This window comes from Acromyrmex echinatior, chromosome 15, assembly GCF_024713525.1.
Source record: "Acromyrmex echinatior isolate Ae372 chromosome 15, ASM2471352v2, whole genome shotgun sequence".
In the NCBI taxonomy this organism is placed as follows: domain Eukaryota; kingdom Metazoa; phylum Arthropoda; class Insecta; order Hymenoptera; family Formicidae; genus Acromyrmex; species Acromyrmex echinatior.
In genome coordinates this window covers 4,427,724-4,447,080 of record NC_141866.1, presented here as the reverse complement: position 1 = coordinate 4,447,080, position 19,357 = coordinate 4,427,724, and the positions used below count along the sequence as shown (strand labels likewise).

The window sequence follows — 19,357 nt, the reverse complement described above, 5'->3', positions numbered from 1 at the left end:
TAAGATATAATTCACAAACAATTGTATTTACCAATGAAGTTAACTGTAAACATTTTGACTTTAGATTTGAGTCCTCTTCAGTACGGAAGTTAAGTTTATTTATACTTGTCTTCCGTACTAAAGAGGACTCAAATCCAAAGTCGAAACGTATTCAGTTAATTCCATTGGTAGATACATTTCAATTGTTTACGAATTATATTTTATTGATTATACGATATTTCAAATTATACCTTAAATAAATATGTTAATTACTCAACAATAATCAACAAGAAATATTTTACTTAAATATATTTAATTAAATATAAATACATAAAAGAAATATTTAATTTTAAAATTAAGATATTAACATGTTTTATTTTAGTCTCCGTTTTTTAAACACATAAAGATGTTTTATTTTTAAACTTTTTCAATAAGCAAAATATTATATTTGAATTTAAAATACTAAAATTGAAATATTTTTTATTACTAAACGTTTGTTTTGCAATGTGAACATTTTAAACACTATATTTTTTACAGTTAAATATCAAGTTAAAATGAAAAGACTATTTAACACTAAATGCAAAATAAGGTTAACAAAAAATATCATGTAACATAGGTTTATAACCACCAAAGGTCATATATAATAAAGTTGATACATCGTTTGTCTCGCATCAACGATATGCTCTTTTCAGCTTGAACTTTTCGTCGTCATTAAAAGTTGTTTTAAACAAGCCGGGTTCTCGCGAGAGTCGTGTTGCGCCGTTTGCGCCGTTATTTTCAGTGAGAACTGGAGTTTATCAGGTTTTCATTATGCGCTTGAACGTCCTGGGGCTACTTTTTTCGAGGCCAACGCGGGTAAACCGCGCGCGCTGCTCGAAAACGATGAAAAAGGCATCACGGGCGCCGTTCTGGAGCGCCGTATTTATCGCTCAGTGAATCGCGCGTTCCGTGATAATTACGACGCTTAACACGATACCGAGAACGGATTTCCATTTGGAATCGAAGAAAGATAAGTACTGGGGATGACCTGAAATTACATATCCTTGCAGGCCTACTGACGATCAAAGCGGCACTCGCGAACGAGAACGGCCATCGTACCTTGAGAAGAAGTCAAAGCAGATCTGTTGGCATAATATAAGATCACGTCAGGGTTCTCGGGAAACGAGCGAATGATATATAGCTCTTTAGCAAGAAATCGCGGCAAAATGGAGCGGTGCTTCGGTAAACTTGATAAATCCGTGTGGAAAATTCAACTTCCAATGACTCTAACGACAGCTGTTTCCTGAGCCATCGTCGAAACCGTCAACGATTATCGAGCTCGTTTATTCGTCCAACGATCTTAAATCCACAAACTTTTCTTCCGACCGCTTTCTTCATCGTCGCGGATGTCTGGCACCGAAAAGATGTCTGGCATAAATAAGAGGATCGTAAACATTCCTTACTTCTTCCAAACATGGCCGGAGATTCGGCTTTGAATAAGATAGAAATGAGATAAAAATTATTCAATAAAAATTATTCACTCACTTTTGACTAAATAATAATTCTTAATTAGTTAATTAATGATAGAATAACAATATACGAGCAAATTTAATGTTTTCGAGTATTTAACTTCTAGCAAATTATAAGTTTTAAAGCATATTATCGACCTCAAAATTATAAGAATAAAAAAGATGTAATAAAACTAAATTTCTTAAGATTGCTGGATGATGTATGTAATTATCGAAATTTTAAATAAAAATTTTACCGATAATATTAAGATTTTAAGAAATATTTTAAAAATTTTAATTTATATGTTTTTTTTTCAATTCTTCAAATAAGCATCATGTACACATGTGCAACAAAAATTGAAGATATAAAAATACACAGAGAATAATGTCTCTATTTTTCGCTATTCGTTCATTTCATTTTCATTATTCCGGGAGAGCAGGAAACAATTACGCAGAGGAATTTTTGGTAATCATCTGCAGCCCTATGTCGTCTAAAAATATTCAAGAACCATCTCGAGCTTCGTTGAAACGACAAAACACGCATTGAGACAAATAAGTTTCGTAATCAGTGCTATCCAATACGTGACCTAAAGATTCCCAGAGATCGATCGTCTTCACGTCGCGTTCCCTTCGAATCTGATCCAGCAACGAAAGGCTTAGACTTTGAGGTCGCCTCCGAGTAGTTGGAGTAGGCAGACAAGTTCGATTCTCGTATTTATAGACATCCTGGAAAAGAGTGCAGGAACGGGAGAAGAAGAAGAAGAAGTAAGTTATGCGACGTTTGGCCCGCCCCAGCCACTCATTCGGCGACCATAATTCTCAGGGAGTGACAGCTCCGAACGGAAGGGTGTGTGCCGCCCTCCATCCGCGAGAAGAGGGAAATTGAATGCCTTCGCAACCCCTCTTCACCTAACGTCCCAACGTCGTTCTCTCGTCTTCTCTCGTTCGCTAGTTCTCGCTCTCCTCCTTTAACCGCGTCACTGTCAAACTGATAACCGCTTCTTTCCAGAGACGGCTCCTCTCCGCGAAACCCGAGACGACCACGAAACGGTCGACGAACAAGCCGCGCCTGAAGGAGAACGCAATACGTTCGAGGCAACGTAAGAGAGATTGTAATAGAAAAATCGTAATAAATTCGTGGAGAAATTCTTCCACCGTATATCCAGCACCGTTGCTTTTGTATTTGTTGTTACTTGATAGTCTGAGAGTACCGTCTTTCTCTGCCTCCATTTTGTATGTTCCCATATATGCAACATATATCTGCGCGCACGTCGAGTTGATAAACGATTTTCCGCAAATCTTGAAATACCGAAATGGTAATTGAAATGTCTTGGCGTTGAATCAGACTTCCACGCTTAAGTTACAAGTTGAGGCAGCGATGAAGGCTTGCGCGATTTGTTAGAGATCTACGAATTGCGCAATATCGTAAATCTCCTCCTTTACAAGAACGGATCTCCTTCTGTGCCGTCGTTTGTCCTCTCTCGTGAAGCACTCACGTCGCACTCGAGTAGCGAACCACTCCTTCTTTAGGCAACTGAGAATGGTTTCTGAATTAACCTTTAACACAGCGTAAGTCACGTCTTTATCTACTAGATGAGGCGAACTTTAATAATTTAATATATTCTCTGCATAGCCTGGCTTATACAAACGGCTATGTAGAATCTCAGATTTTCTTTATAATTTAAAAAAATGCATAACGCATATAATTTGCTACAATACACAAGCGGATACTCATTGTAGATCTACACGCATCACGTCTCGTATAATTTTATTCCCACATCCCGGATGAAGTCAAAGATATCGCCTTTGGTAGACGAGTACGACGAGTAATTAACGCGGCTTTTATAATAATAGCAAAGCAAATTGCACAGAAGACTAACGAATCTCTCGGCAAATTAGGGAAGAAAAATAGAGGAAGTGTGGTGAAGGTAGACACCAACAACGGGCTTTTCTATCTCGGAGAATTTAATAATTCGCATCACCCTTCCTTTGTTAATTCCAGGATTATTATTAATGACGGCGCAGAGTCGTGGTCGGCTTTCGGTACACTTACTCGCACTTCTCTTCTCAGGCGCGAATGTAAATTAATTACGCACCAGGACTTTCACGAAAAACATATTAAACTTCCCCATCTCATTGTAGCGCGATATTAGCGCATAAATCATGACTCGCACCTAATCCTTGGATTAACTCAATCTTTGTTTTTTTATGTCAAAATGTCTCGACAAATTATAATGTACGAGCTGCCTCATGCACTCATAACGTATCTTAAATATTATGAAGAGTCAGAAAAAATTTCTATTACGTTGTGCATTCTCAAATATTAATATGTTAAGCTTTCTTGCAAAGCGTTATAATGAAATTGCTGATCGTTAAGAAAATACAAATTTCATTTCATGTACTAGACGCATTTGTTATGTCGTTATGTGGTTTATGTATATCTTTACCAACGTGACCGCAATAGAGATTTAATCCAGATTAAATTCTACGCAAGATGTAACTTGGAAATTGTCTGCTCGTTTGTGTATTAGTGATAATCAGCTTCTCAGCACGATGGAACTCGGTTCGTTATGTTTGTTCAACGGAATTAGCAGGTGGACACCTGCCACAAGGTTTTCGCCTTTCGACTGTAACGCCACGCCCGTTTTCTGGGCATCGGTGAAATTAGAATGAATGTTTGTAAGAGCGTCGACCCCGAAAGAAGTTCGTGCTTGCTCCCTAGATAATGCGCTGCACCCTTTAGGACCATGAAAACCGAGGCGCGGTTTCCTCGGGTATTATCAGACTTGGGGAGCCATTTTCGCCTCTTTCAGAGAAAACAAACATTCGTTCTAGGTGGAAGGTAACTCGCGTCGACGAAAACGCGCATGCCCGTCCTTCTGGCGCCGCGACGGCTGGCAGAACGGAAGTACTACTTTTACATCGGCCCTTTCGTCCCACCTACTTCTCCAAGGTCCTACTTCTCTCTCATTCTTTCCGTCCTATCCAGCGAACATGCATCTTTTTCTACCATGCCGCGACCGTTCCATCCTTGGAGGCCCCTAGGCGTGGGTTGGAAATCACCGTCTCGAGTTGCGTGCGTTACTTAGACCTCGAGGGTCGAGAGTGCAACCCCTTTGTACGGGGTTCGTGCCTTCGTGGCCTGGATTTATCAAAACTAACCAGTTTTATTCTCTGACGTGTCTGACGTTAATAGATACGAAGAGAGGCAGACGCTGTATAGTGACGTTGTTTCGTAGGAATATTTCCTGTAATAGCTTTTTATTTTTAGAAATCAACAATAAAATCACGGAAAATTTACACAAATATTATTTACAATGTAAAATGTATTAATGTAATGTAATTTAATTTTTCTATTTTAAAATAAAAGATATAGAAAATGTATTAGTAATATTATTATATAGACATTGGTCTGCCTGTAATTTTTTTGTGAATTCTTTCTACGCAAATGGAAAAAAAGTGTGTCAACTAATAATATAAATTCTTTCTCAAATGAAGAACTCCTTCGCTCATCGTCCAATTCTATAGCTCCAGTTGATGTCAATGTGCGAAGAGTTTTAGGGCACGAACCCTTCACATTCGTATAGTTGGGCACGTGGTGTTTGCTTTCGTGGGTTAGCCTTATGAAAATACAGATCTGCTCGTCGGATTGACGTACGCCCTTCGAATCCGAAAGTCGGGGATTATTACACTCGACATCGCTAGTCGACGTTTGACAGTTGACGTCCTTTCAGCGCGTCAAGCGCGAGACATCCCTCGGATTCTCCCCGGATTCGTCTCCACGTTGTTCGATACATTCCGCGATGCCACTGGGACGAAAGAGTTTACCGCGACGCGGTGAAAAACGACAATAATCATTCTCACTCGCGTACATTTCGAAGCGAAGATCTCGATAGCCCGGGGAATATCCGAATATATCGCCGAAAAATAGCGATTCGCGATCGAGGGAACGCGGAAAGCCGAGGATTATTTCGCTCGGCGTCTTCCGAACTGACGCCCCTTTCAACGTGTCAATCCCACTTGATTCTCCCGATTCATCCTCATTCGCCGATGTATCCAAAGGCTGCGCCTTTGCTGAGACGCGGGGTTAAGTCGATTGCACTCAAGGCGATTTATCCGGAGTCGTTAGGGGCGAAGAGATCTGAAGTTCGTGTACGCGGGCGAGCGTAAACTGTCGGTTCTGGCGCGTGATCAAGCCGAACGTGGAGATCGGAGTCAGCGTGAGGGTAAAGAACAGATGTTGGGAATACTAGCTTGGGAATGTTTACGTCGCGGGGATTTTATATCCGAGAGACATACGACGTACACGTGCAGAAAGTGTTGGCGGTGCCTTTGTCGTACGAATAATCGCGTCTTTCAAACAAGACTTACAGAAGCTGTCAGCTAGTATAACGGCTGCACTGAGCGTACAAAGGAGTGACAAGTTGTAATGATAACCGGGGTATGTTTTGATAACTGTATCTGCGAAGGGTATACGATTATGAGAGTATATTTGTGCGTTTGTATATAGGTGACTGTACAAATAATCAGTTAATCCGCATATACAAGTTGCATGGTCATCTCAATTATAATTCTTCTCGTAAATACAGGATATTCGTGATTAGGCTCGACTTCAAGATTGTTGATGCTTAATGCATGCTATGCTATTCATTTTTAAAATATATACAACACCATGTGATACGTATATTGAATTTCAGTTTACATGTAAAATTTTTCCCTATACAGCACAGATTATTCTAGCAATATTACAACATTACAATGTTTTAGCATTATTGTAGTAACATTGCAACGTTGCTGCAAACTTTGTGCTGTACAAGTTCCGACATATTTTATTATTTTTTATAATTTTTTATTATTGTAAAAATTTAAAATATAAGCAGACTTTTAAATTATTTTAATTTAAAAATAATTTTTTAATTTTTTTTAATAAACAAGATATCCTATACTTCGTATCGTCGCATGGGTTGGCGACAGAGCGTGGACGAAGGGCAATAACGTGTTAATTGCCGCATTGTTATGTTAATACGCTGAAGACTCCAGCAATAATTTCGTCACCATCACGCTAGGGCCTAATGGATCCGTAGGTAATTGGAAAGGAGGGCTGAGGACCGAGAGGGTGACAGAGGGATGACAATATCATAACATGGGAGGGCTCTGTTGCGTGACGATTTTCCTCCCCGAATACATTCCTACCGTCTGTTTTCGATGTGTCCTCGATGCGACAAACATACATAGATAAGCGTGTTACCATTATATGCATTTCATTACGTATATACACGTATTAATTTGCAACTATTAAAATTAATGCATTCACGTGTACATTTGTAATTTATTTAAAGGCTGAGTCACATCGGCGTATCTGTACATTCTGTTTCAGCACTAACTACGTCATCGCAGTTGCTGTTAACAATGGAGTCTCGTACGGAATGCAAAAAAAAAAGCGATCGTTCACCACATGTGTCGCTCGCGTTAAATCTCGCTACGTCAGATACATCCCTCACGGATGACGCATCTGTACAATTGCCTATCCTATCACTCCGACTCTCCAGCACACTCTCGTCCGCTCGTGCACGTACACTTTCGCGTTTACCCCCGCAATTACGCGACACCGACATGGAACGCACGAGTTGCTCTCGTCTATGCACGCATCTATACGTACACACGAACCATCCTCGTCGTATAGACAAAATCGAACTCACCCTCGTATGCACGGACGCAGGCAAGCACCTAGAGGGTGTGCAGGACGCGCAGGCAATCCGACCAACGTGCAACATGTTTATGTATCGCCGGTAACATTAACATTGCAATTTATGCACGCTTCAACTGCTCGGAGACCCCTTTCAGCTCTCCCCGATCGGCCACAGCTGACCGGCTCGCTTAACACAACCGCGAATTTACCGACGCGGTTCAATGTACAAGTTCAGTCACCGCGGGGGGTCCACAATCGTCTCCCCTTCGGTCTCCTTCCAACTTTCGTACGAAGCTATTTATATTTCGGCGCTCGTTCAGTGCTCCTCTTATGCAGAGCACGCCATCCCACCTACGCTCGGACGCCTCTATGGATCTTTCGGTGACCGGTATTCGAAGCGCGGTTCTATTCCAAGTATGGTCGACTGAATTCGAAATGCGCCATGTCCTGCTTCTTTTATATATGAATAAAAAAGAACCTGACTAAAACTGATATGTACTTTTGCCGACTATCTATTTAAATAGTTCAATGCTTTTATTATCAGTTACAATTAATTGATAAACTGCTATTTGAATTATTTTGTTAAATTGCATTTGGAAACGTATTCATAAATAAGATATACTTTTTTCTGCGAGAAAATATTACTTTATAATCATTGCTATTCTGTTTGTTATTTCAAAGTATTCTGTTGAGCTGCTTTGATAACCAGTAGAATTTAATTAGCGAAGTTTGTGCTATATAGTTGTTTTCCCGGATTACACTGGCATGCTCAAGTATAAGTATAAGCAGGATCAAAGGTAGCCTAAGTATCGGCTTTGAGGTCAAATAGTATGCCGCATAGGTTCCAAGAGTTAGAAGAGTTAACATCGACTTTCCTGATTTAGTATGTTCCTGTTGTACGGATATCTATATTTAGCGTATAAGTATAAGCCGATTACTGTACACTTATAAACTTTATTGTACCATCACTGATAAAGTTGTCAGGATTCATGCGTTGTAACTCTTGTTTATAACTCATATTAAATATTCATTATATAATAGACTCTACGAATCTAATTTTGCAAGTTAAAGTCATATGACAAAATTACATAGCTTTATGCTGTAATGTAAAGTACGGTATTTTGAAAACTTTGCGCTCGGTATAACTCGAATCTACTCATTCATCCAGGGAAAAGGATGGTACGCATTACAGTGCAACCGAATCGAGACCATCATGATCCATCTTTCGATCCTGCTCGAGAAATTCTTCGGGTGCGAAATACGTCCCGTATACGTAAGTTTCGAGCTCGATTTCACGAACGAGTACCTAAAAGCCTTTCCCGGAGCTGACTTCGGAACTCTTGGTGGATACTTTGCAAGTTTCTCGCCCTGTTTACCTGACACGAGGGTGGCTTGGGCCGTCGGAGTCAATGGGATGGAAACCAAGCCGAGTAGAAACCGAGCCCGAGGTTTAATGTAAGGCAAAGGGCAACGTTGTACGAGGGAAGGCACCGGGATGCCTTTCTGTTTTTATCGAGTAAAACTGCGGGAAGAAGAAGCATCTTAGGGTAAAATTATATCTTGGATGTAAACACGTTTCAATCATGATCCTACTACGATCTTCTGATTTTGCAAAACAGGAATCGATTCTGTGTTGTTAATCAATAAATATCATAGTATGCTATATTTCTATTTTATTATCTAATTTTATTATCTGATGTTTAAAATGTTAATTATTCTATAATTCTATAATTAATTTTATGAGACATTGTTATTCCGCAACTTTGTAATTTCTAGAACTAACACTTTAATTACTGCTTCTTTTAAATTAATTTAATTCAGATAAGTTAACCCACTTTTGTTAAAGAAAATTTTATTTTAGTCTAATAAACAAAAATGAACAAAACATTTCAGATTTTAATAATAATAATTCAGTAGATAATGTGATCTTATAGTGTATCATCTTTCAAAACCTGATCAGTGTTTGTGATTGTATATGAAGAAATATAGTTTTATTATTTACCTATACAAATTAATTGTGTATTTTTTTTAATACACATAGTAATGAAAGTGTTAATTTAATAATTGTTGGCTTGATTGTCATTATTTAAACTATCGTTAATATTAATAAGAAAATATATATATATATATTGTGTGTGTGTATATATATATATTGTATATATATATACATATATATATATATATATATATATATATATATAAGAATGCGATTCAGAGCTTAAAGCTATATCCAATTGGATTGAAATGTCTACTCACATATGTCTATGGAACGTCCGCCGCAGAAGCAGAGGATCAGCAGGTAAAAGATGAGGCACGTCTGCAGGTAGTCCATGGTAGCGTCGATGGTCCGCGAGCCTGTGGTCATCGAACTCTCATAACCGCTTCTGCAAAAATAAAGTTCCAAAAGAAAATCACATACACGTACAAAACAGTCTTAGAATTACGTAGAACAAAGTGATTAAGCGCGATTCTCGAGAAGGCATCTTGCCAGGCATAGAGATTGGAGCAGGAGAGGGTTGGAAGGGGACAAGGGTGAGAGGGCCGACAGGGAGACGCGACGTGGACGTAGAAAAAGAGTCTGGAAACGGCCGTTTCGGCCTCCCTGTGCTTTTCGCCGGGGTGAAATGGCGCGGTTCTCGTACCGGACAGATATACGACCGGTACAGGAGCTACGGACAAAGAGCTACATTCACGCCAGCAGCCATTACGCGTCATTATCGAGATTAGGATCGGCCGTTCGGTGCGAAAGAAGAAGACGGAAAGAGAGAGGCCCACTGAGGATGCTGCGAGGCGGAGAAAGAACTACGGAGAACGCCGTGGGGCTCTTTGGCTGTTCTTCTCTTGTATGCGAGGGGGCGAGAGCTCGTACGTACCGGATAGTCGGGCGATACCGGGGGTTTCGAGGGGGAGAGGGAACGCGAGACCGTACTTTATTCACGACGGTGCCGTTGTGGCGCGTAGCGCAGGAAAGAAAAGCGAAGGGGACCATACGAGAGATTTCACTTTTTGGCTAATTAACAGGGGGGGAGGGGTTATGGGGTTCCTCGACTACCGTCTACCGTTCCCCGATGCTTATCTGCCGAGCTTAGAGAACCCTTTCTGCGACTCATTATTTCACGACGAAAATATCCGTGGCGATAAACGTGACGACCGGCGTTTTGTATCTCTAAGATCATGGATTCGTGGATTTCAGGAACTTACTTCGAATTTTCGACTACAGGCCAACAATATCTTCGTAACTGATGACAAGTGTATCATTTCAAATAGATCTAACTTCGTATTAAGACAAAGCCTTCTTGAGACAAAGCCTCAACTTTCTCAATGAATTTTACGTTAGAACTGAAAGAAAATGGATATTTTTAAACGCTGTCTCTTTTCAAGTTACTTCCGGAGAACACTTCAATGATTGAATTTTGTAATCTTTCCCGACTCAATACTCAACTGATGCGGAGACTATCGATACATACACAAGTGGCTGAATCGGATTATCCAGCCGGTAATTAAGACGCTATTCAAGCGGTGAAGCGGTTGCGTATATGCTGGTACCCGTGTCAAGCATAGTACATACGATCACAATGCACGCGATCGATTAGTCGACATAGTAATTAAGGTCACAGAATGCAGCCAACCTTTAACCGCTCGGTCGGCTGATTGTGTTCGAGACACGGCATTCGTTTCTTAGATGATTAGATCAATCGTGACATACAATTAATCATTAGGTCTGTGGATAATCTCGTCGTAAGTACACGCGCGATCTAAGGTGGCATTCATGCCTCTCGCCGTCGCGAGATACGTTTCCTGCAGCGACTGCGTCACCTCGTACAACGTTTCGAAAGTCTTTCCTTATATTACGTATGTCAAGTGTAATATATTAGAGATAAAAAATTATATGAGAAATAAGAAGTCGCTCGTGCACTCGCGTGAGTTTAATTGCATTTATCGATCTGCATTTCGCACGACTTTACTCTTAATACCTCGCAGGCATGTTTCAAATAGAAAGAGTTAATCACTTCCTCCTAATTACGGAGATTTGATTATGTCCATATTTCTGAACTGATATGCGCTTTTGCTCGAGGCAAAAAGTGTTATGCATTTATTAATAACGCTGCCACTCATCTCAGTCCGTTAATTTTTTTCTTTTTTTTTGGAAGGGATAATCGTCATTCCGAAGAGGAAGAACGTAGCAGCGTTTCGCGTCGTGCAGACGGTAGATTTTTTTGTGCCCTCTTTCTCGGATTAAATCCTCTTTCAACTGTTTTTGGTCGATTATTTATTCCAACGCAAACATCGGCATCGGCGCCAGCGCAACCACGCGAGCCTTCGCGTCCGGAACGAAGAAATCATACGAATTTAGTGCCCCGTTTGTTCCAGCTTTCTACAATACGCACACTGCCATCTTTCATTCGCTCGAGCTGCCACGCAACCTCGTTCGGCCACTCGGTTCCACTGTGTGCCGCTGCATAAGGTGCCCTTGTGCGCACTTCGAATGCTCGATTTGCATGGCATTCGTCTCTTCATTTTTGCCGAGTGTATCGTGCGCTCGTCGTGTTGAGCTCGCGAGCCAGGTGCATCGGTGCTTAAGTGGAATTAACGTGAATGATGGGGCCCAGATAAAGCTACATCCGCCTGTACAGGCTCACGAGCGTATTTTACGAGTGAATACACATGAATTTGTTCAGCGAATCAGCGAATCAATCATGCCGCTTCGATTACGTTCGATATACGTACAAAGCATAAGCTTGTAACAGCGGATTTTTTAAATCTCAGCATTCTATAGTAGCCCATATTTATATAATAATTCCATTAAAAAGCTTGACTGAAACCAATTTTGAAAGAGAGAGAGAGAGAGAGAGAGAAGAGGAAGAATACGATTAAGTAGATAAATCTTGAAAATTAATCTGACATTTGCAACGTTAGATTTATGATTTTAGTATAAAAACCTGCGTATTTCCCACTCACATTATTTTTGATTTAAATATATTGTATTCTTTTTATGTATTTTTATTAGATTATTTCTTTGAGCTATCAAATTCTGTTTATAAATCTTATTATAAAGATTTATAATAAAAGTCTTGCATTATTATGTTATATATTCTTGTTAAATAAACAATGCAATTTCTTAAGCTTTGTTAAGAAAAAACAAATATCGACAGATATAATTCTTAAGACTTAGAAGTAAATTTATCTTTTGTGAAAAATTAATCGTCAATTTACATTAAAAACAATTTTTTAAGATTTACATATTATACAATTAAGTTATAATTAAGTTGTACCACGATTTATAAAGACCAATTATTGTAAAATTAACTATCATGCATTTTTATTAGATCGTTACGTCTTTACTTGTTTATAAACAATTGTAGGTCGTATTTATTTAAATGAAATAAAAATGTATACATTTTTAAACCAATATTTAACAAGCATGTTGTTTGCACGTTTCGTGTTATTCGGCTAGATAATTATTTTTCTTGATATTCAAACTTAAATTAAAAGCCAGAAAAAGTATTCCCATTTGGAAGTCCTCTAGCACGTTCTCTCTTCTCTCTTCTTCTCTCTCTCTTAGAGTCGGCTTGGCTCCGTTCCCAACGTGTCATTTCGAAGGTGGTGTGAATGGGAGAATAGGAGAAGGAAAGTGCGCTGCTGCACAGGTTTGCAACTACGTATACGAATACACTTTAATCTCCACACTTACAACGTTTCCGGATCGTTAAACGCCATTCGTCGACGAACTCTGGAGTTCGGGCGAAAAATTCACATCCAAGCTCGATCTCACCGCTCGCGAACGGCTTTAGCCTTGGTGGAAAACGCGTCATTTTCTCGTCGAAAAGTTTTCGACGATGTAGAGAAAAAAAAGTTTGGAAAACTAGAAAGTAAAAAATTCTGCATACACGTGTACAAAGATTTCTTTTTGAGAGATGACAGGAGATAAATATAAAGTTTTTGAAAGATATATACTTAATTCGTTAAAATTTGTTTAAAAACATTCATAAAAATGAAAAAGATATTCTTTCATTTAACATCGATATGTATGTATCGGTTTATAAAATGTAATGAAAATTGTGTTTTGTTTATAAGCAATATTTACGGTTATAAGCTTATTTATTGTAATTATAAATGTAATTTCAAGAAATATTTAATAGATTAAAAAAAAATGTATGTCTTGCGTTCACGGATTTCCGGGCGATGAAATTGCCTTTTACAGAAATTCCTATGGCTAAGCGAGAAATTTGTGTTCAAAGTGCCTTTCCCGTCTTTCCCGAGGAAACTTGCAATTCTTAGCTGACGAGATTTACGGTGGGTGTAGAAGAGGCAAGCATGGTGCTCTTTTGAGCGCTGTTTCCATCGTTTGGGCGTATAAATTTGCGCGCGAATTCGTGGAAAGTACCGCGTACACGAATATGCGACGACGGTCTCGAGAGCTCGCGCAAATTAAAACTCGGCGAAGTCGTCCTCGCGTAATTGCCGGGGCGCGCCGCGACTTATTTTTGTAGACCCTCTCCTAAGGACGCAGTCGTCGACGCGAAAGAAATTACGAAGCGGTGTTTATTTTATACCATCATTTTAATAAAATAACTGAAGGTGAAGAAATATTTAAAACGGTGACAAATTTTGAAGAATTACCGTTCTACTACATTATAATGATATATCTGAATATTTTTGTTTTTCAACATGCAAACAGCAAATACAATTTGTTTAGTTAATTATTTTCTTAAATTTTTTATGATTCCGCGTAATTGGTATCATGTACATATTTTATTAGACTTTTTTATTGAAAATCTAAGTTGAATAGCAGCTTTGTATTAAATTGGTTTCCGTGCTATTATCTACAGCATATTTTTTATCAAGCTTTTAACACAACTTTATTACTTGAGGGAGTTAGCTACTTTTTAAATTTATCAAAGAATCCATCTTTTGATGAACTTTAAGCCCTGCCACCGATACGCAACTTGTTACCTGAATCTTATTAATTCACAAAGTTACAGTAATAAGTCTCGGGTCTTTGACACTCCAATATTTTCTGCTCGGAGCGCAGAAGTTAGTGATGATCCGTATCTCCTTCCGTTCGCGTATTTCTGTCCGGAATTCGTACGGCAATTTCTATGAAATCGTTCGGTCATCCGGTGGTCTTCAAAGAGCGTCTTGATCGACTTGCGCACGATCATTCGTTCATAAATAGACACCATTAAGCATTGCAGTCCTCGAAGCGTTTCTAACGCGAGAAAAAGAAAAGACATGCAAGTCCGACTAATTACGAGAGTCCCTCTGGCTACTGTGCGCTGTTGGTGCTGTGGCTGCTGTTGCTGCTACTGATGTTTATCTTTGCGAGCGATGGGAACCCAAGATGGCAGAGTATCTTCCATTTATTCAGCACAAGAACCGGTACGCTTCTCCGGTAGGACGAGAAAACGACTTGTGGCTGCTGGCCGTGCCTGCCTCGGGATATCTGCATCTCGTTCCACCTTTCCTGAGCTTCGAACCGCAATGCGTCCGTAGATTAAAGCCGGTTCTGTATTAATTTCGTGCAGTCTTGTAGCTTCGGGTGTACACTTTGTCTTCCGATTGGTGTACACGTTCAAACTGGACGAATCGCACCCTGAGCGCGAGGATGCCTTCGGCGTCCTAATGCAATGGACTTTAACGACGACATCACCGCGTTATCTATTCAGTTCGTTACGTTCAAGAATTGTCCAATCTGTACTAATCATTATTAATTAAAATATCATCAAAAAAAGACATGCGGTATACATAGCCTTGGTATCAAAGTTTTAGACACTTTATGCTCCTATCTCTAATAATTTTTGTATAATATTTGTTGTGAATTTATCTTTTGTTTCAAGAAAAAATCTTTAATTTTATATATAATGCCGGTAATTAATAGAAAACGATACAGGTGAAAGAATTTCAAATAAACGAAAAACCTATAAATAAAAAAACCTATATCTAGTACTTTTGGCCGAAGCTGTACGAGTCTTAATTCGAGATTAAAAAGAAAGAAATCCATCTAAAATTAAAAAACTTCTCATTTTGTCAAAACATGTAATGCTACAAGCATTTAATAAGGAATTAGTTCAAAAAGATATAAAAAGAAAAGATGTAAAAATGTCATCTTAAAATTATTGATGTTAAGATTATTTCCATTATTATCTGCAGAAAAATATATAGTTTTCTTAAAAACACAAATATTTATTTGGTACATTTTACGTAACTTCAAAAATAACGGGGTTGTTATTCACAAACGTTCCTTTTAATATATATCATTCTATCTAAATGTAGAGGATCCGCGCATCACTGAGATATATATTTCACGTGGCATTAGCGTTTGAAATTTATACCCTAGTATTTCATTCCGCTACAATCCCAACCGGTATCAAGTGGTACACATTCTATACAAGCCGAACATGAATTAGAAAGGGACATTTTCAAATTCTAAATATTAGAATAACGATTAACGTTTTTATCTTTATCTTTGGCGCGTGCACATTCGTGAAAAAATTCTATAATTAAAAAAACTCCATAATTACATCAACGGTTCCGATTTAATGTATTATTGCCGCAGGAAATCTCGGTGCTTGTTGCGTGCAGCAGCATAACTTTCAAAGATGCAACGTGGAAGAAAAAGAGCAGTCTCTGAGGCTACAAAAGCCTACAAAGGAGCAATGGTGTGCGTAAACTTGTTCAAACTGACAGTGGTCTCGTAAAAATCCATTATTCCAATCTTCGAATCTTGTTCTCTGTCAAGAAAGGCATCCCGACACGATCGAGACTGGTCAAAGCGCCCATGGCGTTTCTCTCGTTAAGTCCGCGCTACCTCAACGGGGGGTGCCGTTCATAACTCAGCCGAAATATTCGCCTACATTCTGCGCGTGATGTACGAGGTTAGGAACGCGCGTATATATACCTCGTCGTAGGGCCAACTTTATCCACACTGTGCATATATGCATGTGTACGCGTACGTATATTCGTAAGTTCTTCTGTATGCATAGGGTTAGCAAGTACGCGCATACATGGTGACGTATAATGCACGCGACTAAGGCTGACCCTGGCAAGGAGGTTGAAGCGTAGAAGGTGGTGGTGCAAGGAGGGTTAGGGCGGCGGCGGCGGCCCTCTGGAAGAGAGTCCTCCGGGGTGGCGGCGGTCGGTGTGTAGTAAGGCCATGAATTATGCAGTTCGCCGCGGGCTAGGGCTTCGTACGCCAGCAAGTGGGAAGAAGATGGAGAAGGACTGCCGTACGGCGAATCAAGCAGCGAGAAACTGGGAGAGAGACAACGATATACCCATACGGTCCAGAGCCACTTTACCCTCCTCATCCTCCCTCGCGTCGGGTTCCATCTCCCTCCTCCTCGCCGTCTCCACCTGTGCCTCCACCTGAGCTCTCTCCGCCACTACCATCCACCTTCCACCTTCACCGACGCCGCCTCCTCGACTCTCGCACGCTACGCCGACACTTCACTCCAGCCGATTGAAATTTTCATACCGGCACGTCTACCGTCCCAGTTTATGCCTCGAACAAGTGAAATGCACTGCCACCGTCGTGTGGCATCGAGTTCCCGCCACGCCATTCTCCATCTCCTCCCGCCATTGCTACGCTTCACAAATAGCAGGGAGGCCTCCGTGTCGTTTCTCTTCCTTCACCCACGTCAAAAACTCTCTTCAGTTTTTTCTTTATGAAGGAAAGAGATTCGAAAGGAATGAGAGGCTCGATCCCTCACGCTGAGCGATAACCAGCGAGGTAGAGCGAACGTCGATATCCTCAAGAGCACTTACACTTTCTACCTTTCTATCTAGCGGATTTCACGGTGTGTTGTTATGTATGTACATTATGATACGTCCGATACGACAAATTTACAATTGCTTTGCGAGGCACGCGGCTATCAATTCCATTTCGTTTCTTTTTTTCGCGATATTGGAAAAAAGCGCCGCTTTATATTTGTTTGACACGCACCGAACGAATGAACAATCGAATCGTTAAATATTTCAACTCCCCATGGTAACAGGCGAGAATCACCCCCGCCAAGATCGACTGAAATTTTCATGTCAGCCCGTCTGCCCGTCTGGGTTAACAATCGAGAGAGAAACGGATCGAATCTTTATTTTAATTTTGTCTCTTCCTTTGTTCTGTTTACAGGACATTTACCTTTCATTGTTCCTCTGTCGAATCAGAGATATATCCTTTCCTTTTTTTGTCTTCGTGCTAATGTAACGGGCGAATTGTAATCGTACTGATATTCTTGAAGGTGCTTTTGCTGTATACTTTAATATGCAGATTTCAGCGCTAGCTTCTCGTGTAATGGCGCGTCAACGATGACGCGATTGGACGAAAGGATGTTAATGATCCAGTTCAGACTTGGTTCGTCCTAGTCGAAGCGAAGTCGAAAGTATCGGTATTCGATAGCGCTTCATTTGACAAAGATTGTAGAGAGTGATATCTACATGGTTGATAACATAACAGAGCCTCAAACGATATCACGAGTTCGATAGCCAAGTGATAGCTGTAACCATCACAGAATATATTGGCATGTGAAATTACTCTTAAATACTCGATAAAAGATGTTACCCGGAAAATCGTAAAATTTTTTATTTTCTACGAGTAATGCTCAAATTGAACTTAGAGTTATGAAAATATTAGCGTCAAATTTAATTTAATTATTTGAAATTACGATTATCGTGTTACAAAGCGATCGTGTATAATTAATGCAATAATTGATATTAAATTATCCCTTTTATACTCATAATCTTTATCTGTCGATGTTCGTTCCTCTATTTTCTTCTCTGCATTTAAAGTCTGCTGTCTCTCAGCACATCGCGTTTAATGTTTAATTATTCTCAAACTTATTAGGGGGTTACTGCTTTATTATATTATTATTATATGTATTGCTCTCTCTGTAGCACTTCCATTTTATATCTTACCATATGTTTCTGTGCCGTGTAAAGTTCATTTTTTATCTGCATTTCCCGTAACATGTATTTTTTAATTTTTATCACTGTTATCTATTGCGTTTCTAATTTTCGTTTATCTAATGATTGTTCAGGTTTTAGGTTTTTAGGCAGCACTATTAATATCATATCTCAGCTTTTGACTGTGCTTGTTCACTTATTGCGTCTTATTTCACTATTGTTCTTTTTTTGTACAGCATGTCAATAAAATTGTTATTATTATTATTAAAATAGATATATATACATTTTTGTTATAAATTGTTTAAAATTTAATTTTTTTTTTATTTAATTAGTTATGTGTGCATGATATTTTCGACTGTTATTTGATCTGCAATTTTTTCATTTGAGACGAAGTACAATGCGCGGAGAGTTATTGCAATTGAATACCTTCTTAGATTATGCACTCCGTGCACGGTTGTCGATTTTACGACACGAATCTACGAACTTGGAGTATTTATTCGGAAATCTTACAGCACACGCGGGGTGAAATTAATGGCCGGTCACAATTCGCGTCGTTTCACACCTATACGAGCAAAACATCGCGTCGGACGACGTTGGATGTGTCAAATGTACGCGTTTGGTTCACGTGGAAAGATCGTTAGTCGAGTCATGGATTTACGAGCGGACGTTATCGCCCTGTTAATGTGCTGATTAGATTATGCGACTCCTATAGCAATGCACAGCTCCGACAAAGATACGTGCCAGTGAAGACACCTTTTTCAGAGAATCGTAAAAGAAGGCGACTGCTCCGCCCGGTTCTGTTGTTCCTGACGGCGAGTTTTATGAGCGCGCGGATTAATTATTCCGTAGACGAAAAGTAACTGGGTACCCACGTTTCCAAGAGAAAAAACGATATCGCGTTTGGTATCGGCCGTTTTTAACGTCTCGTCGTCTGCGGGTTAACGCCGCGAGGAACTCAGAATAGTTGCAGAAATACGCAGCTGACGCTCGCAAATTAGCTTGCGGCAATCCGCGGCGGAGTCGAGCGCATGAAATGAGATCGCTTTGAAGCCCTGAAGTTTCCGTCGGAAACCCGTTTCGCAAGAAGCAGGCTGCGTTCGCGGCCGCTCAATTGAATCCTTTTATTTCCCGTTCCCCGCGCACACCATCAGTTTAATGTATTTTTTTTTTGCAGTATATCCTTCTGCACTTTGAACAGCGAGAAAAATGTATTAGAACGCGATAAAATATAATCTGTTTTTCCTTCTTAGCAGACTATTTTTGGAATAGAAACTTCTTCCATATCGCTTTGTGTATGAGACACTTG

The 19,357-nt window shown here is 39.7% G+C and overlaps 1 protein-coding gene across 6 annotated transcripts in view; it reads right to left on the bottom strand.

The window, feature by feature from the left end:
• Positions 1-19,357, bottom strand: part of LOC105145040 (discoidin domain-containing receptor 2) — a 184,427-nt gene that overhangs the window by 21,651 nt on the left and 143,419 nt on the right. For all 6 annotated transcript variants that reach the window (XM_087413788.1, XM_087413787.1, XM_087413790.1 and 3 more), the window contains one exon: positions 9,412-9,539. In XM_087413788.1, coding sequence (XP_087269914.1) covers positions 9,412-9,520 — 109 coding nt within the window. In that variant the 5' untranslated portion in view covers positions 9,521-9,539. The remainder of the gene's footprint in view (positions 1-9,411; positions 9,540-19,357) is intronic.